General features: G+C 57.5%; 1 protein-coding gene across 1 annotated transcript in view; it reads right to left on the reverse strand.

Annotated features, from left to right (window-relative positions):
• DOC2B (double C2 domain beta) overlaps nt 1-17156 on the reverse strand; it is a 30054-nt gene extending 12898 nt beyond the window's left edge. Inside the window, exons 1-6 of the mRNA XM_044248194.1 lie at nt 16784-17156; nt 8985-9064; nt 6055-6129; nt 3786-3895; nt 3491-3617; nt 815-972 (exon numbers count right to left, since the gene is read on the reverse strand). Of these exons, the coding sequence (XP_044104129.1) occupies nt 815-972; nt 3491-3617; nt 3786-3895; nt 6055-6129; nt 8985-9064; nt 16784-17156 (923 nt within the window). The remainder of the gene's footprint in view (nt 1-814; nt 973-3490; nt 3618-3785; nt 3896-6054; nt 6130-8984; nt 9065-16783) is intronic.
• Between the last annotated feature and the right edge of the window lie 5922 nt (nt 17157-23078).

Here is a 23078-nt window from a genome sequence, read left to right on the forward strand (position 1 = left end):
TAGCCCCAGAGTTGTGCAGTCGGGAGCTCTGGCCTCCCATGGCCTCCGGCACCCGGAGCTCCTCACTGTCCCCTCAGGCCAGGGTCATCCCTGTTGCTGTGTCTTAGCTCCTTTCTTCCTCTACCTAAACAGGAATACCTCCTTTCCGTGGAGCCAACTTCCTCCCTGTGTCCCCTCCTCCAAGAAAGTCTCACTGTGAACCCAGAATAATATCCATCTTTTACTTGCGGAAGGCCCAGAGCACGGATGGCGCTCGCCGTGCCGCCTGCTTCCTTCCTCTCTGAAGGGCTACAGCACACGCCTTCCTCTCAGAGCAAGGACCACAGCCTCACCCGGGGCCCCTGTTGCCTCGCACAGGTCGCTGACTTCGGGTTTCTCGCCAGCACCAGCGGGAGCCCCGCCAGGAGGCTGGGCGACCCCTTAGCAGCACCCGTGGCAGCAGCACGGGGCTGGGCGCCCAGGGGCAGCACTGTGTCCCAGTGGAGCGTCTTCATGGATCTCCTGGCCCAGGCCCACCCTCTCCTCCAGCCTGCTACGGCCCCTCCTGAGGTCATGGTCAAGGTGAGGTCTGAATGCAGAGTCGGGAGCAAACTACTCTCTCTGCGTGACCTGGGACGCCACTCAAGTTCCATAGGCCTCAGTTTCCTCATCTGTGAACTGGGGCTGACCACCTGAACCCACAGTGCTGCCAAAGGAGCACAGCAGAGGACATGCCCCCATGGGTGCAGTTGCCCGCTGCGCTGCTGGCGCCGTCAGTGTTCGCTACACTGAGGTGCTGGGGGAAGGAGATGGCTGGCCTGGGCCACACACTCACGTCTTCACGTAGGGGTCCGAGTAGCCGTTGGCGTCCATGGCAGCCAGGTGGGCGCAGCGCACAATGCCAACCAGCAGGCCCTGCTTCTGTGAGCTGTACTTGAGGGAGATCAGGATCCGACCCCGTTCCTCCAGGGACTTGTCTTCAGTCTTGTCCACCTGTTGGGCAGGAAGACACCTGGCGGTCCTCACCTGCTCCCATGCCCTCCCTCAGCCATGGGCAACTGAGGTGGTCTGCTGGCCCTGGGGCTGGGAAGGCCGGTCACACTGGCCTCAGACCCCTGCAGGTGCCTCCTGCAGCCCCCTTGGGGAGCACCCAGAAGACAGAGCTTTGACATACTGCCAACCCCAAGGGGAGCAGGGAGGCAAGTAGGGGCTGTCTAGGCCTCAGGGATCAGACCTCAGCTGGAGGTGTCCCCCTCCACCTCCCTGCGCCAGCTACCCTGAGAGTTTCCATTCCTTACCCTCCTGAGGCCACTTTCCACCGCCTGGCTCCTGCTGTTCTGGAACTCCTTCTCCTTACTCTCTGTCCACCCTTGGACACCCCCGCTAGAGCCCCAAGGGCCCCTCCTGATAAGGGCCTCTCTGAAGCCCCAGCTATGTCCCTTTGCCCAGATGGTCCTCTTGTCACTAACGTGATGCCCCATGGGGCTCCTCAGAGCCAGGAGCCATGCCTACACCTCTCTGAAGGTAGGGCTCCTGGGAGGCCAAGGGAGGGCCACCTTCCCCAACTCCCACACCCGGAGCAGACATGACTAATTGACGCTGCATTTACTCTGAGTTCAAATGAAGCCTCAGCCCCTCTCAGTGCCGGCCACTGTTATTAATGGACCTGACTGGGCATGCGAGATTGAACGACCTGCCACTCTGGCCTAGGGCTTTGTGTGGATAGTCTCCCGGAACAGTGATCTCGTGCTAGTTTGGGGGCAGCGTGAAAATTAAACATCATAAACAAGCAGGAGTGTTTCCAACCGTCTTTCTAGGGATAGAACGTTATACACTGGGTCATTTCCTAGGAAGCCCGTGGAACTGGGCGCTGTTCAGTCCTCACTGAGGACTAATGTTCACAGACCACACAGTCTAAAATGTATCACCCAAGTGTCTTTACGGTCACGGCAACCCCTAAACTGCACTCCCGCGGTCACCATATGTTGCCGGGTCCAGAGCGATGAGCCATGAGCAAATTCAAACAAGGCAAGCCCACATTCCCACCCAGCCACGTGCGGGAACACACCTGTGTGCACATGCATTCTGTATCCCCGAAAACACACCCATGTGCACTCACACACACACACACACACACACACTCCTGCGCGCTCCCATCCCCACACAGCTGTGTGTCATGCTGGGGTTCAAAACTCCAACACCACTACAGTAGGAGTTGATGGTGTCTTCAAGTGACACAGATCATTTGGAAAAACTGGGTTTTGGTTAGTGACAGATAATAAACTAAAAAAGGTTATACCCATCATACAAATGTCTGTGAGTAGGAAAGAATGTGACGAGGGAATAAAATTTGATCAAGTTATGCAAAAAGGCAGAGCTGGGATTCTGGCTTCAGGCCGACTTGTTCCCAGGGCTGGACTTGGCCAGCCTGCACCAGCCACATGTCCCAGAGCCCAGGCCCCACCGGGGAAGGACAGGTTGGCCACTGGGCTCTGTCCTCTTGAGCTTTCCCCTTGCCCAGGCCTCTAGGGGGGAAAATGTCCTAAAAAGAGGATTGTGCCCTGAACATTGGGCTGCTAGAGGGTGTCAGGACCCTGGGGCCTCTTGGTCAATGCCTCCCAGTCCTTCTGAACAGGGCCAGGCCTCCCAAGAGATGGGAACAGGGAGGGGGAAGGAGGAGGAGGGAGGGGAGACACAGATGGACAGTGTTTGGGTGGCCTCAGCTGCTGCAGACAATAGGAAGCATGATTGCTTTTGACATTATTTTTTTTTAAATTGCAATTTCTAGGCAAGAATTATTTTCTGTCTCCTCCAGGTAGCTCACAGGCACCTCATGCCCATCCTGTTCTAGTCGAGCTCCGGACCTCCCCAGCTGCTCCTCCGCAATGAGTGACCCCGCATCTGTCCGGGTGCTTGCCCCCCCATTCTGGGAATGCCTGATCTGCCAGCACACTCCACCAGGATCCCACACTTCTCTCCCTCCGGGGGGCTCCAGCCCAGGTTGGGTCAGGCTTATCCCCTCACAGCCCTCTGCACCCTCAGGCTCCTCTCCTCCTCAGCCTGCACCCGGAGAGAGCCGGTGAAAATAGTGAGAAACCCTTGTCCCTGCCCGGCCTCACCCAGAAGCATGGGCTTGCTTCCAGCTCCCCTGCCCACCCTCTGGTTGCCCCCTCCTAGGACCCAGTCCCATTCCACCCCCAGCCCTTCGCAGCAGGCATCTTGCTTGTGCCTCCCACAGGCTTACCACCTGCTGTTGCCTCTGCCAGGAGCAGCCCCCAAACCTCCACTGAAACCACTGAGCTCTCCGGCTTTCCTTCGTGACCACGCTCACTGTCTCACATGGGCTCTGCCTGGGTCCTTCACCTCGTCTGGAGTTGGTCTGCTGCCCAGGCTGCGTGAGGGCGGGCATTCTGGTCTGTTTCCCCCACACCTGAAGCCGGGCCAGGCGTCGAGTGGGCGCTCCTGGCAGGGAGGGCCCCGCATGGCCCGTGGGGCCCCGTCACCCACTCACCGGCAGCTGCTTCTCCAGGCAGATGCTGAACGTCTTGGTGTGGTTGGCTTTCAGCTTCTTCAGGGGCACACGTGTCTCCCCGATGAACTCGTTGTGACGGAATTTGTCCTCATCGCACACAGAGATCCTAGGGGACAGGAGGCACGGTCAGCTCTTCAGACACATGGGGGGTGGTGCTCCCACTTTGCTTCCAATGTCAGTAGGGATTTGGGGGGGCTGGAGGGGGAGTGGGAGGCAGGGCAGGGCCCTGCAGGTGAGGGGTGTGGGGAGCAAGGAGTCTGGGGCCCTCACCCACCGCAGGGTCTTTCGAATCATGTCTTCGTCCGTGATCCCGTAGTAAGTGAGGGTCTCATTCCATGTGGGGTTCAGAGTATTTCGGAGAGTTTTCGTTCTGAGTTTATTTGCCTGGCGAGAGCGGAAAAGGTGCTCTTGGCATAGGGGAGCTCAAGAATGACGGCCCCAGACGGCTTTGCCTGGTCCCCGGAAACTGAATGTGCCGAGGGGAGTGAAGGTTGTTACTTGTTTTTTTAAAAGATCTTATTTATGTGACAGCGAGCAAGCACAAGCAGGGGGAGCAGCAGGCTCATCGCTGAGCAGAGAGCCTGACGCGGGGCTCAATGTCAGGACCCTGGGATCCTGACCGGAGCCAAAGGCAGACACTTAACCAAACTGAGTCGCTCAGGCGCCCTCAACTGACTTTAAAATACAGAGATTATCCAGGTGACCTGGGCAGGGGCAGGCCTCATGCAGTGTGATTATAGGGCCCTGGAAAGCAGAAGAGGGAGGCAGGAGAGCAGCGTCAGAAGGACACATAAGGACAGAAGTCCCAGGTGGACACTGGTGTGGAAGATGGTGGAAGGGGCTGAAAGCCAAGGAATGCGGGTGGCCTCCATGCTGGAACAGGATGGGAATCGCTTCTCCTCTAGAGCCCCCCGACAGGACTGCAGCCCCGCCACAGCGTATTTAACCCATGCCGGAGCTGGGCCGGCCTCCAACCCGCAGCACTGGAAGACAGGACACGTGTGTTGCAAGCCACTAAAAGTTGGAGATCATGGCAGCTCTCGGAACCTTAATACCAGAGGCTCCCCACTGCTAGCCCCCAACTGTGTGCTGGTGGGGGCAGGGGGGTCTTCAGGAGGGGCTGGGGCTGCTCTCCCACACAACTCCTTGCTTCTGCGCAGGCAGAAAATGCTTGTGGGGTGGCATGTCCCAGCTGCCCCACTGCCTCCCCTCCTTCCCCTGTGCTGCTCTGACTCTCAGTCCTTGGGCTCCGCATGGTCCTTCCCGTTCAGACTCAGTGCCATGACGGCTTCCCCTCGCGCGGCAGGACAGCCATTGAGCTCCTGAATTGGGGACGCTGCCCTGGTCACATTACTCTCACAGCCCGGGGACTCCTACCTGCAACAGGGGGCCATCGAGGCCTGCAGCAGTGAGCAGCTTCCCTGGGCTATCACTCTGCCTTCCCAGAGACGGAGTCGTCACCTGTCGAGGGCCCTCCTGGACTGGTGGGGAGCCTCAGCCCTTACACATTGGCCCAGAGGGTTTGGGCCTTGGACTCAACTCGGGTCCCAGCTCCTCAGCTGGCCTAGAAGAGTCCATGGCAAGGGGGCCCTCTGCCTAGGATGGCATTCCCATTACAGACTATTGTCATCAGCCCACTTGAAGGGATCCCCCAGCTCTTGGTCTTAGAAAGAGGCCGGGATGAGACCACCAGCCATTGGGCTCTGCTCCTCATGCTCCGATGTCCTCCATCCCATGTCCCCCTGCCTCCCTCTGATCTCTCAGAAGCAAAGCTGCTAGTCTCCTGTTGACCCTCATCCCCTCCCCAGCAATGGGGTCCACATAACCTGCCCCTTGAAAAATGCGGGTCCCAGACCCAACTCTGAAAAGATGATCTAACCCTCCCTCCCAAGAAATTAAGATTTAACCACCACTGACCTGTAAGACACATGTAAGAATGTCTAAACAGTTTTGACCTTTCAGTGCTGAAGGTCACCTTGATGCTTTCATTTGATAGCAAATCTTTTCTTAAAAAAATGTCTTTTTTCCTAGGCACCCCACGTGCTTGGTCGGGCTGCTGGGTCACCTAGTATAGGAACAAGGGTTCTGTGGCCCAAGAACTGGGCAGAATCTATCCCCTCCATCCCCCTTTGTGGGATATCACGGGGCAGCCCATCAACATGTTAAAGGCTCTGATAAGTCCTAGAGTAAAGGAACCTGTTTAACAAGGCTTCTTGGTGTTATCTGGCCACAGAGCCCTTTATTCCCCCACACATAGTAACCTCCAACCCAGTCTGCTTCTTATAAAATGCTGGCCTAGAATTCTCTAGAGGGTTTCCCCACTTCATCAGGCAAGTAGTGCCGACTGGAGGGTCCCAGGAAGCCTGGGGGCTGTGGGGCTGGCCAGGTGCTCTGAGTGGTGGTGAGTCACTGAGGTCCCATCAGCTGGCTTGGTCTGGGAGTGGGCACGGGAGGTGTGCGCCTCCCTGTGCATGCCGAGCTCAGCGGGGGCCCCAGGCACCACAGTCGGTGCTGTTTGGCAGGCCCTGGGGCGGACCCCTCACCTTACTGGCTCCTGGCAGCAGGTGCAGCTTGACGTAGGGGTCTGCCAGCCCGTTGTGGTCCATCGGCTTCAGGCCCTGAGTGGAGAGGAACGGCAGAAGGTGTGAACGGGGAGCTGGAGATACAGAGAGCAGCCAGGGCCTCCGGGCACCTCGCTGGGCACGCACTCCTTGTCCCCAGGCCTCCTGGCTGGGTCCATTCAGGACCCTCTCTGCAGAGGTCCCCTGGAGCCCACGCTCTCAGAACAGGGAAGACGGCTCAGTGCTGGTGTGCTCCCCCTTCCCCCCAAATATCCTGGCCCTGGGACAGGGGTCTCAGGGGGTCTTTGTCAGACCAGCCTTTCTCTTTCTAGTCTCCTTTTCGTGGAGGCCAAGTGACTCCCCCTCTTCTGAAGGAGGTCCCCATTATCCTGCTTCGGGGAGGCCCTTCTTTCTTCCAGATTCCCCTTCCCCCACTCCCCAAATACGGGGACTTCATTCACTGACCCTCCATCCACATGACCCTCCATCCATTCACCGCCAAGTTTCCCCTCTTTACCACAGGAAAAGGTTCTGGGTCCTGCAGACCAGCCTCAGTTTCTCTCTGGATCAGCCACGGCTCCCTGCTGGCCTGAATCCGAGGAGGCCAGACAGCGTGGCTGGCCACGGAGGGTCCCTCCACACGATGGCACCCCTCACTAACGCGGAATGACCGGTCAAGTGCACACAGCCAGGGAACCAAGGGAACGGAGAACAGACGGGGGCTTAGCTGACCTCATGACTGCTCTGAGCTCTGAAAATTGTGCTTTTTCTTCTGCAGTGGTTCGCAGGCGTGCGGGGCAGCAGCATCACAGAAAAACTTCCCAGCCAGCCTCCCAGGAGAACGGAGGCACTCACCCCCCACCTTGGTTTGGTCTGAAGAGTTGGGGGCGGATAGAAGGGGCTGAGACAGGAGGTTGGGGCCTCCAATTCCCCCTGCTGCTCTGCTTTTGGGAAGAAGCATGCAGGCTTCAGAGCCAGGCTGAATGGGGCCCAGATCCCTGCTCCTGCTCGCTTAGCCGGGGAAAGGGTGGAGGTGCTCTGTCCCCAGAGCCTCAGCTTTATCGTCTATAAAAGGGGTTACTGGTTCCTACTTCCCAGGGGTGGTCCAGGAGTGGAAGTGGCGATGGTGACACAGGACTTAGCCCTAGGCCATTGGTGCGCCTTCCCCACGTGTCAGGCCCCTTGGAAGATGCCAGAAAGGTGGTGGAGGATCAGTGTAGGGCTCTCTGAGCTGTGTGGGAGCTGCTGGGGCTCCATGGCCACGTGTGCCCCCATGGCGAGGAGGTGGCCCTCCCAGACTCAAGACCCTCCTCTCTCCCTCACCACCTGTCCCTGATGCGCCCAGGACTGGCCGGGTGGTCAGCACTGTCCCAGTCCCTCTGGGCCTGAGCTCCAGGGTGTCCGTGTTTGTGTGGGTGGGGCTGGGCCCCTGCCACCAGGCAGTCCTCCAGGACGGCGGCTGGGACTGAGCACTTACAGGGCTCACAGCCACCACCCAGGCGGGGTGATGAACCCGGTTTTAGAGATGAGCAAACGAGCTGCTCTGCTTCCCTGCAGGGTAGTGGCCAAGAAGGGCCTGGCTGCACAGCCTCTGGCCTCCCCCAGAGCTCAACCTGCTTCAGCCTCCTTAACTCCCTCTGGCTCCCGCCCAACCCCGATCCAGAACCACAGTTCCTCCCATGCCTGCCCCAGCCCCACCCCTGCAAAACAGGAACTCAGCAGAGAATGACCTGGAGAACAGGGCCCTTCTATGGCTTGGGGTCCTCTCCTCCCCCACCTCCAAGGCCCTGAGTGACACACCCCAAAAGACACACATGTGCACACAGAGACCCACGTTTTCCCCACCCCTTCCAACACCACAGTCCTTCTAGAGCCTGGGTAGGGAAGGGAGTGCGCACAGCACAGAAGGGGCCTGGTGTCTGGGATGGTGCCTGGCAGCAGATGCCCATTCCCAGTTCCCAAGCCTGGAGAACCTCTACAAAACTAGGGGGAAGGGGAGGGAAAGGGCTCTGCCCGGGCCCTGCAGGCTGCCCTCCACCTTGGCCCCCCCGCCATGGAGTCACAGTTCTCAGCTCCTTCCCAAGAGGCAGGTCTGGAGCCCTGGCATCACAGCCCAGGCAGCTCCTGAGGGTAGGGCAAGGCCAGGGGACACAGAACCAGGCAGCCGGCCCCTCAGGGTGGGCAGAGCCCTGGCTGGGGTGCTGAGGGGCACAGAAGCACACAGCTGGGATGGACGGTGGGGTCTGGGCCCAGGCGGCTCTGCCGGAGGCTCCTTGCTCTGAGCCTGAGCCAGACCCCTCCATGGCTCTACTGGGAGTCCTACTAGGCCGCACTACGGCCCTTACCTTGCGCGAGAACATCAACTTTGGCACCTTTCTCCCAGAGGGATGGATGCAGGGGGCGAAGCAAACAGCATGGCTAAAGAGAGAGCTGAGGCCCACCAGCCCAAAGAGGGAGATGCTCCCGCTCAGGCCCAGAGACCCAAGAGCCAGACTGGGGCCCTGAGCCCACAGGAGAGGACTCTCCTGCCTGGAGGAGTCTGGGGTGCTGGGAATGTCAGGAGGCCAGAGGCAACCAGTCCAACCCCCACTTGGCCACCAGGACAGACCTGTCATTGCTCCCCTTCCTGCCCCCTTCCCACAGCCCCTCCCCAGCTCTGCCCCCTGTTATTCCGCCTTCCTTCTCTTTCTCTTCCTGCTTTTTGGCTCTACTCCTTCCCTGAAGGTCTATCCAGCAGGGGTTGTTTTAGAGCAGTGAATTGGGCAAGAATTCCCTCCCTGCCCTGCACCCACAAGCAGATGCCACAGAGCCTGGACAGGAACCAGTGGTGAGAACAGGCCTTCGGACCTCAGCCCCTCACCTCCACCCAGGGCCCTGGACCCCGGGGACCGTGGGGGCCGGCGGGGGCCTACCTTGGCCTTGCTGATAGTGCAGTGGAGGGCGTTGTTCTCCTGGTCATAGAGGAGGCTGAAATCCAGCGTGCCCAGGGCAGCTGCGGACAGAGGGCTCAGGTAACTCGTCGGCCAGCCAGTGGGCGGGGGAGGGTCACCCACCCACAGCCGCACAGCACCGGCCATTAGCAGAGCACCTACTGCATGCAATCCCTCCACCCAGTGCCCCAGTCCCACCAGCCCTGGGAAGTGAGCACTAGCCCCCTCAGGTTCCAGAGGAAGGAGAAGTGGAGGCTCAGTGAGGGGGGCTCAGCCCCTGCATGGTGCTGAGCCTGGCCTGGCCTGTGGCTGGTCCAATGTTGTACTTCCCCGTAGAGGACACTCAGCTAAAGGTTTCTGTCCTCCTGCCCTCCTTGTGTAACCGTCAGTCTTGGCTCCATGCCTTGGTTTCCCTGACCCATTAAATGTCACAAGTTGGGGCACCTGGGTGGCTCAGTGGGTTAAGCCTCTGCCTTCGGCTCAGGTCATGATCTCAGGGTCCTGGGATCGAGTCCTGCATCGGGCTCTCTGCTCAGCAGGGAGCCTGCTTCCTTCTCTCTCTGCCTGCCTCTCTGCCTACTTGTGATCTCTCTCTCTGTCAAAGAAATAAATAAAATATTTTGGAAAAAAAAAATGTCACAAGGGTTGTGTGAGAGGGCCTTGAGAGAAGGCCTGGGGCCCTAGCTGGGCTGACTGGCTGATCCACCCCCAGCAACCCTCAGGACTGCAGCTCCCCAGTCTCTCTAGTCCCTTGGGGGATCCAGGGCAGGCAGCAAGGAGGCAGCTAGGTCCTGGCACTGCTCCCGGCCAGCCTCTTAGAGGCAGCAGTCGATTCCCTAGGGCTGGGTGGAGCGTTCAGTGGTAATTGGGTGCACCTGTAGCCCTCGGGGGCAATCACACAGGGCAGCTGTGGCCAGTCCTGTTCATGTGGCTCCTGGCGTAAGGGCGGGGGTTGCAGGTGGGGGTCAGGCCTCAGGGGCAAGTCTTGGACAGCAAGTTGCGCACTGACAGGAAGTCTTTAGAAACCCAGATCCTGCCAGACTGCTGGGCTGCTCAACTGGCATCCACTCATTCATTCATCCATTCTTCTTTACCAAGCCTTAGCATAATCAGGTAGACTCCAGGGATGAAAACATCCCCAAGGCCGGGTTCCTGCCCCAAGGAATCCTATGCTATTCTGCCCCATGGCGTAATGGGAGAAACAGATGAAAAGAATCAGCCCTAGCTGATGAACCAGGAGTAAAAGGGGTTCAAGGGATACGCCTTGCCTGGCTGTGAATGGGGGCCACCAGGGGAAGGCTCCCCAGAGGAGGTGATGCTTCATCTGGGCCATGAAAGATGGGTAGGAGTCGGCCAGTGCACAGGGGTGCCCAGGGGGAAGGGCATCAGACCTTAGGCTGGTTGGACGAGGGGGGCTGGGCACTGGGCGGAGGCCGGGGGGAGGGCGGGGTGCTGTTCTTCAGGCCAGGGGCACCCAACATGGTTCTAGATTCACACGGAGCTCAGCCACACTCATCTCTTTACATCTGGTCCGCGGCTGCTTTTGCGTGCCAAGGCCAGAGCTGAGTTGTCGGCCCACAGATCCCTGGGCTCCTGTGGGGGTGGAGGGGTGGGAGGGGGTGGTGCTAGCATGGCAGCATTTGGCTTTGCGGAGAAATGGGCAAGTGAAGGCCCATGTGGGTGGAGCTGCCCTTCATTCCGAGGTGCGGGCACTGAGCTGCGTGTCTTGCTCCCTAGCTCCTGAGACAGGGTTAGGAAGGCACCTGGCTCATCTCTGTCCTTGCACATGTGGGGTACCGAGACCGGCCCTTGGACACCTCACCCCGGCAGGGGTCAAGTCCTGGCTGCATGCCTCCTTGCTGTGTGACTTTAGACAGCATTTGTGCTCAGTTTCCTCATCTGCAAAATGGAGACACGATAGTATCCGCCTCACGGCATCGCGCTGTAACAGCCCCTGGGCTACAGAACATGCTCAGTACGTAATTACAGAAGGAGCAGATCCATCCAGGGGATTTTCCTAGATAACCGTACTTGCCCCCTGAGACGCCTTCTGGAATGAACTCATTACAAAGTGGATCACTCCCCTCAATACAAACGGTCCCTTACACCCTTCTGCATGACCTGAGTCATCGCTATGACCACGACGACCGTTCTGGGTATCACGGTGGCAGCCCAGATCCAGGGATCCCCAGCACGAGGTTTTTCCGAGGTTTTCTCCATTTTTCTGCCTCCTCCTTTGCCATCAGCTTGAAACTCCTCTTAGACTACTTGCCTCTGATTGTACAAGTAGCCCGCCTGCCTTTTCAATAGTCACCTGTTTCTTCTACACATCCAGGTGCCAATACTTGCCAGAATTGTGCCCAAACTCTGAGTCAATAGGCCTCGAGGAGAGCCCACGTTGCTTTTCCTGAGTCGAGTCCATGTGCTTTGGTGCCAACTGTACCTGGCCCTCTGTGGCCTGTATCAGGGCTCCCACCTGTGCAGGCGGGCAGATGGGGGGTGCCGGAAGGGAGGTAGGTTTCACCATGCCTGTCACAGCGAACACAGCCATGGGCTCAAGATTCTCCAGGTCCATGCTTTGACGATATTTTCCAAAGCTGTCGGCTTGGCTTGACAGTCGGTCGGTCTGCGGTTCCGTTCAGGCCTACCCACGGCTTGTTCTCTCAAGACGTCTGCCTCCAGAGAGGAGGGCCCTGGCCTCAGCCACACCAGTGACATCAGTGAAGAGGGCATGTTCAGTCCACACGGCCGGTCCCGTCAAACCACTCTGCCTTCCAGCTGTTCACAGGCTTGGGGATTTGGTGATGCCCAAGTGTTAAGATACACACCCTCCAACCCCTGCCCATTTCCCGCCCTCAGAGAAGGCTAGCCAGCCAGATGGTGGGTGTCACCTCCTTCTCCCCACTGGGAAACTCAGATCCTGGAAAAGAGAGGAGCCCCTTTTGCTGGCGCCGCAGGCATCCCTGTTTAAGGAGGGCTGACGCGGCTCGGTGAAACCAACACCCGTCATCCATTCCCAGGAAGGAACAGCGCACCCAGCGCCCCTTCACACAATGTGTGATTTTTTTTTTTTTTTAAACTCCAATGGAGGTTTTGTAAGAAATAATAGTTTATTAATAGAAGCACGGTCACCATTTTTAGAGATCGGCTGTTGGTGGAGCTCTCTTAGGGATCTTACAGTCCAATGTCTTCATTTCCCATTCAGCGAAATGAGGCTCAGAGAGGGGAGGTGACCTGGTCAGGGCGGCCCAGCAGAACTAGACACAGAATCCAGGCCTCTTCACTTCCATCCTGACAGTTCCTTTCTTAAGCCTAGTGCCTTCCAACATTTTTTTTTTTGTCTGCTATTTTGTAAAGCTGAAATCTTAGGGGGATGCCACAGAGAAACAGAGAAAAGCAAAGCTGCTCTCAGGGATGCGGGGGAGGGGCAGTGGCTGGGCTGCGATCCTAGAGGGGTCTCTGAGTTGGAAACGCAGCTGTGGGCTTGTGGTGCAGGTGAGGAGGCCCCTAAGGGCAGGCAAAGGGGCTTGTCTGCATGAGACACGGGGTCCTGCCCTCCGCCCACAGAAATCACGTGTCCTGGCCAAAGTTTACATCCTTGGAAAAATAATGAGGGTTGGTCACTAATGGGCCTTGGAGAGTTGTCACCCGCCTGTCGATAATTATAGAGCTTTAATGGGGCTAATTCAGAGAAAATCAGGCTCAAGCCCCGGTTGGTTCCTCTAAGGCCAAACACTCCTTTACTCTGCTGATGGAGACTGACAGCATCATTCTGACCTTGGTTTGCACCTGAACCTTCCTCACCCGTATACCCTTGGGAATAGGAAATCGGTGCTGGTTGTTTTCTTCCTTCCTTTCTTCCTTTCTTTCTCTCTCTCCCTAAGAAAAATGTCAGCCTCACAAGTAGTTTTTAAAAACTGTGGCACAGAACCACAGAAAATTGGTCAAGCCTGAGTTGAAACCATTTCATAGTTGGGGAAACTGAGGCACCAAACCAAGCACTGCAGGGGGTACAAAAAAGAACGAGTCATCATTCTTTTTAGAGAGAATTAGAGAATTAGAACTTTAGGGCCCTCAGAAGTCTATTCATTCTCTTGCTTTCAATTATTCAAAGGTTCGCCACTGCCTCCTGGACTCAGTTTAACCTCCTCGGTGTAGCATCCAAGGGCCTCTATGATATGACCACTCTGGCCTCATCATGGATCTTTTCCCCTTTCTTCAGCCTCTTGACTACGGCACCTCTGCTGGGCTGTCTCCTCTACCTCTACCCTTGCACACAGCAGTTCCCCCACCAGGAGCACCTCTCTTTCCTCCTTCTACTCAGCCAGCCTGCTTCCTCCTTTCTCCCAGGCTCAGAGCAGAGCCTTCTCTATGGGTAAACTCTGTGCAAAATAGCACTTCCCATTTGGCTTCCTGCCTCCCTGTTGTCACCGCTGGGCTACTTGCTCATCTCGGTTTCCCTGAACTCCCTCTTGTCAGAGACCAAGTCTCAGGCATCCGTGAATCTTGAATAGTACCTGACATACAGCTGGTCTTATAATGCTGAGTACCTAAAATTATGGTCTGAGAGCAACATGTCTGGGCTCCACGGAAGGGGATGCAAAGCCAGCAGGGACTGAGAACCACTCCCAGCTGAGGGCCTTGGGGACAACACTTCCTTCACTCCATCCCTGCCTCCAACGGCACCACTCCTGACCCCACCCAGCATGAATCACGCAGAGGCAGGTGTCCGCACAGGCATGTGATGCCATTCTGGCCAATGGGACGGAAGGACAGGTCTCCTGCGGACCCTGGGAGAGCTTTCCTTGCTTTTCAACTGAGATATGGGCAAGGCAACTTGTCCTTGTCAAATTGAAGATCTTATGGTTACATGTGACACCTGGACCTGAAACGGGAATCCAGGACCAGGAGGGAGGACACCCTAAGGAGAGCAGAGCATGGCCGAGGGGAGAGGCAGACAGAGCCATCGCCTTTGAGGATGCCAATGAGCCACTCCCTACGCTTATCTGGGTGTCACATGATCCCAAATGTCCCCACTGTTTATCACACTTGGAACTTTCTGTTACTTGCAACCCAAACATTCTAGTCCTTACAGCTTGGAAGAAGGACCTGGGTTTCCACAGGTGGAGGCTGGGCGGGAGACGGTGGGCAGGGGAGGGACACGTGCAGATGGTGGGGCCCAGGGCCCGGCTGGGGGACAGCAGGCAGCGGAGTCCAGCTTGGCCAGCTCATACTGTAGACCAGTGGGAGGGAGGACATGTCTAACCCTGACATTGACTGCCTTTGGCCCCTATTAGATCAGTTTGGAACATGTGAATTTGATGCTTGGGTCTTGAGGTGACTTAATAAAGGACGAGATTTAAAGAGAAGGTGGGGGAAAAGGTCGAGTAGAAAAAGTCTTTCATTCTCAACCTTGGACAACAGAGCAACCGCCCTAATTTCTTTTTGTTAGAATAGAGATAATCCAATAATTAGGGCAGCAAATAGCATAACCCTGGCTAAAGCCGTAAGGAACCATCTGGCTTGAATCACTTAGGCTAATTCTAGGGATCTGGTTGTCAGAGTCTAGAGGGGGCCTGGGCCCAGGTATGGGCTAGGGAGCGGTTCTGTGGCAGAACCTGGTCCCACCACAGGAAGGAGCCTAGATTTCTGTGTTCCCGTGCCTGCAAATTCTGCTCAGCTGCTGATGGGATCCAAGACTGGGGCGGGCTGCTCCTTGAAGGGGTTGAGGGGGCCCAGGCTGGCCCTGGCTCAGATACACGCCCTCCTCCTTAGCTCTTTTCAGCAGATGCCTGGTGATATGAGTGTGGCCAGCCCTCCGTCTGAGCAGGCAAGGCTGTGTTCCCCCATGGCCTTGCGCTGCCAAGCTCAAGTGAGTCTGTTCTCTGTGAGGACAGGTGAGCTCCCTGGGTCCCGAGCCCCGGTCCTGTTCCCCTTTGCCCCACTCTCTGCTGCTGGGACAGTGCTCAGGGAAGGGAGGACTGGAGTTGATGGGCTGGAGATGAGGCAGTGGCCGGAGTTTGGGACTTTTGGGCCTCCTTCTTATGGGGATGGGGGGGCTGTTTAGGGAGAGTCCAAAGAAACGACAGGATTTCTCACCATGTAACAGTGTGTCATCAGAGGGCCATGGTGGCACCAGAAGGGGTGCCTGGAGTTCCTGTGAAAGCTCTGTCTTGCCCCGTTCACTCTCTTGGTCCAGCAGGAAAGATGCTGGAAGGGTAGCAAGTTCCTTACCCTTTCTTCCGGAGGTGGTTTTGGGTTCAGGGCATCCAAAGGGGTGACTTGGTTCCCAGTTAGGGCCTGCCCAGATGCACAGCAGGTGAGGGGGTGCTATGTGCCCAGGGTGCTAGGAGCAGGGTGAGGGGGTGTGGTGGGAGAGATCCAGGCACAGCCCTGAGGGCATAAACTCTCCCGACCCAATTTCCCAAAGCTGGCAGGGAAGTGAAGAGAGAGGACTGTTCGGGAGGGCAAGGCCTCAATACACCCGGTGCCGGCCAGAGTGAGGAGATCCAGGCCCAAAGAAAGTGCACAAGGGACAGTCCCCTCGGCGGAGGGAGGACAGGCCTCCCTAGGTAGGACGATGAGAGGTAGGCCTCCTCCCCAGTGGTGCTGGTAATCTCCACCTTCAGCTTCCAGAGACACATGATCTGCTCCAGGCCCCTGGCCCTAGGCCCACAGGAGTCCTCAAACCGGGCGCGGCCACCCTCGCTGCACTGCACGCGGGAGGACCCATCCGAGCGTCCCTCGGCTAAACCCGCGAGAGACCCCTGCCCAGAAAGGTCCACCTCCCGGGCCGGGCTGGTGTGGCCGATTTGAGAGTGACGCGGCTAGGGCTCCAGCGGGGCAGGAGCCCTAGCGAACAGCGCTACCTCCCAGCCCCACCCCCATCTCGCGCCAACCCCTTCCGAACCAGGCGGCAGCCTCTTTGGCCTCGGTTTCCCCTCCACTCCCGGTTCCGGCGCGGCAGGCACCTTAGAGACCGGAAAGGCGAGGAACGCCCGCTGGCCCTGCCCGGCCTTAGCCCGGGGGGACCCCTGGCGCCTGCCCCCTCCCCGGGGCTCAGGGCTCAGCCCGGGAAGGAGGAGGTGCTGGCTGGGGGCCCTTCCTGGAGGTGGAAAGCGGGCGTAACAGGTGGGCGAAGGTCGGCGGCCCGGGACAGAGCCGCGGCGGGTTCCACGGACGCGGGAGCAGGAACCGCCAAGGTTTTTCCAAAGGACAAGCGGCCCCGCGGTCCTCCGGTGCTCGGCCCGGGCGCCAGCCGAGCCACTGCGCTCTGCGGGCCGCGGGGCCCACTCGGGAGGCCGGCCCAGTCCCAGCCCCCGCGCCCGCCGCCTCCCGCCCGAGCCCGGTCCCTCCGCTGCGAGGCCGGCCCGCAGCGGGCTCCCGGGCGGGGAGGACCGCGCGGCAGGCAGCAACTGGTGTCTCCCCCGGGCGCAGCTCCGCCCTTCCCGGGAACAAAAGCCGCCGCCCGCACCGGAGCTCCCCGCAGGCGGGCCGAGAGGGGGCGCGGCGCGGGTTCGGAGAACGGGGCCCCGCAAATGGGACGCCCTCAGGGGGCGCCCCCAAACTTCCCACCTCTCCAGTGCGGGTCAGGGAAGGGTAGGGGCTGGGTCTGCAAGGCGCGCGGAGGGCGCACGGAGCAGGCGAGGGGCCGCTACAGGCGGGGGTGGATACCTGCGAAAAGGGAGACCGCACGGGGCCGGGGGACCCGCGGGGTCCGGGGAGCGCGCCAGAGGCCGGGCCGGGGGAGGGGACGGGAAGTCGGCGAGTTGGAAACTTACTGCAGTCGTCGGACTCGTACCCGTCGGCGTCGGGCTCGTCCTCGGGCGGCTTGGCGGGCGGCCGCGCGGGGCTGGGGCCGGGGCTGAGGCCCGGGCTGGCGCCGTAGGCTCCGAAGAGCTGGTCGACATCCTCGTCGTCGTCGCGGGCGCCGTCGGAGGGGCTTCGGCGGCCCGCGCTGGCCGCGGCGGGGCGCGCGGGGGCGTCCGGGGGCGCAGCCGCGCGGGGCCCGGCGTCCGGGGGCAGGCCCCGCGGGAAGCGGGGGAAGTAGTCGGATATTTGCTTGATGGGCCGGATTGGGCCGGGGCACACGTCGATGGCCATATGCTCCTGGATGCTGATGGTCGCCTTCTCCCCGCGCCGCCGGAGGGTCATGCAGGCAGCGCGGCCCCACCCGGGCGCGGCCCGGCCCCGGCCCGGCGCGGCCCCGGCCCGGGGTGGGGGGTAGGAGGGGGTGCGGCTCAGCAGGCCCGGTGGGGCGCGGCGAGGGCTGAGGGCATCGCCGGCGGCGCCCCCGGACGGTCCTGATGCGGCTGCTGCCTGCACGGCGGCGGCCGGCTAGTGAGTGCCGGGGGCCGGCAGGCGGGGGGCGGGCCCAGCCCGCGTCACCCGGCAGCAACCAAGCAGTGTGAGTGTGCGGGCTGCGCGGGCGGGCGCGGAGCGGAGCGAGCGGCGCCGCACTCACTCGCGCTGGCACCGGCGCGCGCACACCCGCGGGCACCGGGCGCCTTCCACTCATGCACACCGGCAGGCCCGCCGAGAAGCCGAACGGGGAGCAGCCGGACGCACACTCGCACGTTCCCGCTTGTGCCAGCTTCCTGTGGGGTTCTGTTCGCTCTCACAGGACACAGGCGGGTGTGCCAGATCTCACCCCAAGCACACAGGAGCGTGTGCAGACGCTTGGCAGAAGCGTTCACCGGCTCACACTTGCAGGACACATACAGGAACATGTATCCGTACAGGGCTGGTTGAGGTTGCTGTGGTACCCTCCGCCCCCAGCACACACCTGCCTAACGGGATACGCAAACACACCTTTGGAAGTGATGAGGAACTCAGAGCACAGCCCTCCCCTTTCCCCACATCTACAGAACTCACAGCCACCCTCCTAGGAGTGTGGGGACAGGTTGCTGACATGCTAGGAGGACATGTACATCCTCGGTGGTCCAAGGTCATTGTAGGCACAGTCTGTTCACACTTCCTCTCAGGTCACATACAAGCACACACTCTCTGTAACCCCGAGTCAGTCCCTCACTTGGTCGGTGGAGGGCCCTGTCTTCCCCCTCTCCCCATGGGGACAGGGTGGGTAAAAACCTTGAACACAGGCTGTGGTCAGGAGAGGGTCCTGGGCAGAAGACCCCTTCCCAGTAAGTGATGGATGATGCAGAGGTGGGGAGGGAGGGCCTCTCCTGCACAAGGACTCAGGCTCTCAGAGAACTAAACAAATCTGGACAGCCTAGCCCCAGTGCTTTCCGAGAGCAGAGCTCTGTTGGGAATGGCTGCTGCTTATACAGGTGTGTCTCTGGAAAGCCTTGGGCCAGGGCAGAATCCTGTTTACTCCCTGGTTTCTAGGGACGTACCGGCTGGATCCCTTCCACGAGTCTGAATGAGGAGTCCCAAGCCTGTGTCCCTCCCTCCACCATAACCCCTTGAAAGGGTGAGAAGCAGAGAGAAGAGAGAAGAGGCCCTTTCCCATCACTTCTAGCTGCTACATTCTGAGATCTTCGATGTCTTTGAACCTCAGTTTCCTCATCCGTGAAATGGGGCTAATTCCAACCCACCAGCCTTATGGTAAGACCCTGAACAGAGGTGCTCGATAGGGTTGGCTTTCTCTTCTCCCTTCCCTGGGAAGACAAGTCTCACTGGTGAGAAAGGATGGAGAACCACATGCTGTCTTGGGTCGGTTCTGCCCTGGATGGTGACAGTCACTGCGCTGTATCAAGAACGGTCACAGCGCTCACTGCATTGATTCTTCACATTCCGCCACGTTGTAAACAGGATATACTGTTCTCATGTTCAGGTGAGGAAATCAAAGCTCCAGCGCACGGACTTATCCACAGTGATGCCGGCTTGTATCAGAGCTGGGATGAGAAACCCAGTTGTCCTGACACCCCCCTCCTCTGTCTCTTCCTCCCACACCCCTACAAAGCTCCAGGGGTCAGAGCAGAGCTGGAAACACAGGTTAAATGTTGTCCCCCAGAGCTCTTTCTGAGCTTCCGGGATGGAAACAGCCAGAACTCAGGAGGAAGAAGAGGGGAAGTGGGAGGGGCCAATAATCTCATGAACTGGCCTGGGGGGGGGCCCTAAGGACCATCTGGGATCCTGGTAGGAGAAAAATTCAGCCTTCGAGGAGTCAAAGACCAAGGGAAAGAAGAGCCTGGAAGCCTAACATAGTGGATTTCTCATTCCTGGGAATGCTAACGGGATTCGTCCTTAAACAGGCACAGAGTGACTTCTGTCCCAAGGTGGCTACTTCACAAAGTGATTATGTAATGATACGGGTATTAAAATACAGACACACTGAAGCATCATTTCATAATTCTTTCACTTGAGGAGAGAGCGAGTGCTGTCATCTTTTCATAATTGGGGAAACTGAGGCTTCAGGAAGTCAAGTGACTGGGAATGAGAGTGGATATCCTGACCCCCGACCCTGTGTCCTTTTGACGTCAAAGGTATACCTCTGGGGATGCCTAGGTGGCTCAGTTGGTTAAGCATCTGCCTTCTGCTCAGGTCATGATCCTGGGATGGAGCCCCATGTGGGGCTCCCTGCTCAACAAGGAGTCTGCTTCTCTCTCTCATTCTGTCCCTCCCCTTGCTTGTGCTCACCCTTTTTCTCTCTCTAATACGTAACTAAGTAAATAAATAAATAAAATTTAAAAAGAAATTTTTAAAAAAGATTTTATTTATTTATTTGACAGAGATCAAAGTAGGCAGAGAGGCAGACAGAGAGAGATGGAGAAGCAGGCTCCCAGCTGAGCAGAGAGCCCGATGCGGGACTTGATCCCAGGACCCTGGAATCATGACCGGAGCTGAAGGCAAAGGCTTAACCCACTGAGCAACCCAGGTGCCCCATAAATAAATAAAATTTTTTAAAAAAAGAAAAGAAAAGGACTATTTCTGTGCTCACTGGGGTGGGGATAGAAGGGCACTGACCTCTCCTTCTGGCTTCTTGAACTTCCGTGAGTCTGGCTTTTTGGAAGATCAGCTCACAGCTTTCAGCTCTGCAGGTACTGGCTCTCAGAGGGCCTAGAAGAAGTGGGGAGGGCTCAGCCTCCACAGCACTGAGTCAGGGTACCCTGGGATACACCTTGGAGAAAGGTATGGCATATGTGGACCAGCCTCCACTCCAGCAAGGGGCAAAATGGAGAGCCACGATGAGATGGGATAGAATCCACTGGAGGGATAGAATTGGTGCTATCTGAGCAGGTGTCCATTTTCTAGAAAGAGAATGGGCTGGGGAGTCAGGCAGATTTAGATTCAAAAGCCACTGTCTCCCAGCTCCTAACTATGTCTGACTTTGGGCAAGTTGCTTCCTTAGTCTCGTCCATCTCACTGGTGGCATGGGGGAGGACACAGACAATTTTGTGAGAGATGCTGTAAAGGAGGGATATAAAGTGCCTGGCATGCAACAGGCACTCAAGGTCAATTGTAATTCTCTTTCCCCTACCTTCCTGGGGCAAACCGTCTCTGTATGCCCTGTGCCTGCCTCTGTTTCCCTACCAGTGAAGTGCAGTGGGCCACCCTCTTCTTGTCTGCTGGAAGGACCAGGTGAGGATGCTGGGCGAAGTGCAGGGAGAAGTGAATGTACTTGCCAAGGCTGGGGTGCTGGCTGGCATGAATGAGGATCTTTAAGTCCGGACCCCATCCGCCACATCGCCTTCCATGTTGGCAGCTGGATCGGCCCTTAACAGAGTTAATGGGTCAGTCTGCCCTCAGTCACAGCCTTCAGGAACCTTGGGCCTACACTTCCTCCCCACCTGCTTCTCCTAACAGGCTTCTGAGAACCACCCCCACCCCATAAGGCCTCCATCCAATGAAGTAGAAGTGGGTTCCTCAAAGGATGGCCCAGGGTTCTGTACCAGCAGGAAGCTTGTTAATAACGCAGATTCCAGATCCCTGCCTCACACCCACTGACTCAGATATGTGTGTGAAGACTCAGGATGCATCTTAATAAGCACCCCTGAATTATTTTTATGCAAAATTATTTTTATGCGAATCTCTGGATTAGAAGGTGCTGAGGTTTAATAATACCCCGATTCTCCACCCATTTTGCTGCCTCGAAACTGTCCAATGTGCAACACCCAGGCGGGGGTAGGTGTTGGAATTTCTAGAGTGCTTTGGCAGAGTCCCACACACACCACTTTGGGCATTGTGACTTCTTTTCCTGGCTGAGAATGACCAGTTAAAGCCTTTCCTTCCAGAAGGTGACAGACATCTTAGGGGAAATGACCAAGCACTTGGTTAGATGTTCTTGGTTGGCATCTCTGGCTGGCTGGCTGCGGTCCATGGGCCCGGGGAGGAAGGGCCCTCCCTGGCCCTGCCCTGACACGTACCCCAATTTCCACTCTTCCCGGATTGCTGGAGGAGCTCTTGGCATGTTGTGCTGAAAGAACCTTCTCTATATTCCTAGGAATCTTTTACCTAAAGGAGGGGCTGATGGGGGAATTCTCGGCACCACGGCTGGTTGGTGAAGAGGCCTCCCAGGGGCTCTTGAGAATCCATACATTCCCAAGCATATATTGAGCCCCTCCCCTGTGACAGGCCCTGTGTTACATTCTCCAGGGGGCCTGTCCCCCTTTTCTTTAGATTCCAGTGATGGAAAGCAGACCGCTGCCTCCTCCTTGCCCCACACAGTGGCCTCAGCATGGGAAGCGTGATGCAATACCGAGTAAGCGAGGCCCCGTAAGTGTTTGCAAGGTAGCCTGTGGCTGCCGAGAGGCACGCTGGATGTGATCATTTATTATGCATGCACACTCTCATAAACACCTTAAATGCATAAATGCATTTACTAGCATTACGCCTACCAGCGGGGAAAAGGTAACACTTACCTGATGGCGTTGTTTTGTAGGTTTCAAATGCTCCTGAGCTGCAGAGAAGGGCTAAGTGGCTTAGGGATGCTCGTCGCCTTCCTCCTTCTGGGACACCTGTCCAGTGGTGTGCAGACCACGGATGTGTGAGCCCCTCACCTGCCCCTCTTAATTCCCCTGTGAAGAAATGGGCCTGCCGAGATGGGGGACCTGGCCCAAGGTCACAGGAGGCAGAACCCAGACTCACACCCAGGGGTTGGGTGGAAGGACCACAGCTCTGTCTCTGCTGCTGGAAGGAAAGCGACCCAGGGGAGAGGCTTACCTGCCTGGAGGGACTGAGCCTGGGATCAGGCTGCCTCTGGGGGAGATCGGATGCCAGCAAAGGATAAGACAGAATTCTTAGGGGCAGATCCGGAAATGACCTGTTGGAGGACAGGGGTGTAGTCTGAGGCTTGGGAGACAGCCCAGGTGAGGCAGGGCCCTGCCCCCTGCGGCCCCAGAGCTACTGGAGCCCAGGGTCCTGTCTGAGTGTCTGTAGGATGGGCGTGGCCACATCAGCATTAGCCGAGGTTAGAATGGGCAGGAGCTCTGTCAATTTTGAAGCCTAGGTCAACAGCCGCACATGTTCCCTTAAACAGCTTTATGTTAATGATGCAATTCAGAAAGGGTTCACAGTGCAAATGGTGGCTTCCAACTTTAATTCATTCTATTTTTAAAGTTCAGGTAACTCGTTCTACTTTTTTTTTTTTAAGATTTTATTTATTTATTTGACAGAGAGAAATCACAAGTAGATGGAGAGGCAGGCAGAGAGAGAGAGAGGGAAGCAGGCTCCCTGCTGAGCAGAGAGCCCAATGGGGGACTCGATCCCAGGACCCTGAGATCATGACCTGAGCCGAAGGCAGCGGCTTAACCCACTGAGCCACCCAGGAGCCCCTCGTTCTACTTTTTATAGTTCATGAAATAGTTCCGTCATACAAGAAAGGCCCGGAGGATAATCTAAAGACTGCTTAAACCCACCGCCAGCTTACAAATAAAACACTACAGGCTCCCCAGAAAGCTAAACATTCAATTCCCACAATTAAAAAAAAAAATACAGACACATTTGAAATGCCCCGATATTCCTCCTCCATTCCATTGCTCTCCCCAGAGGAGGTCACTGTCTCAAAATTGATTATCATTGCATCATGTGTCCGTTTTTACATTTACTAAATACATATGCATCTGTAAACAAGGTGTGGTATTGTCTTGCTGGTTGTAAAATCTCATGTAAATG

The sequence above is a fragment of the Neovison vison genome, chromosome 5, assembly GCF_020171115.1.
Source record: "Neovison vison isolate M4711 chromosome 5, ASM_NN_V1, whole genome shotgun sequence".
Lineage (NCBI taxonomy): Eukaryota > Metazoa > Chordata > Mammalia > Carnivora > Mustelidae > Neogale > Neogale vison.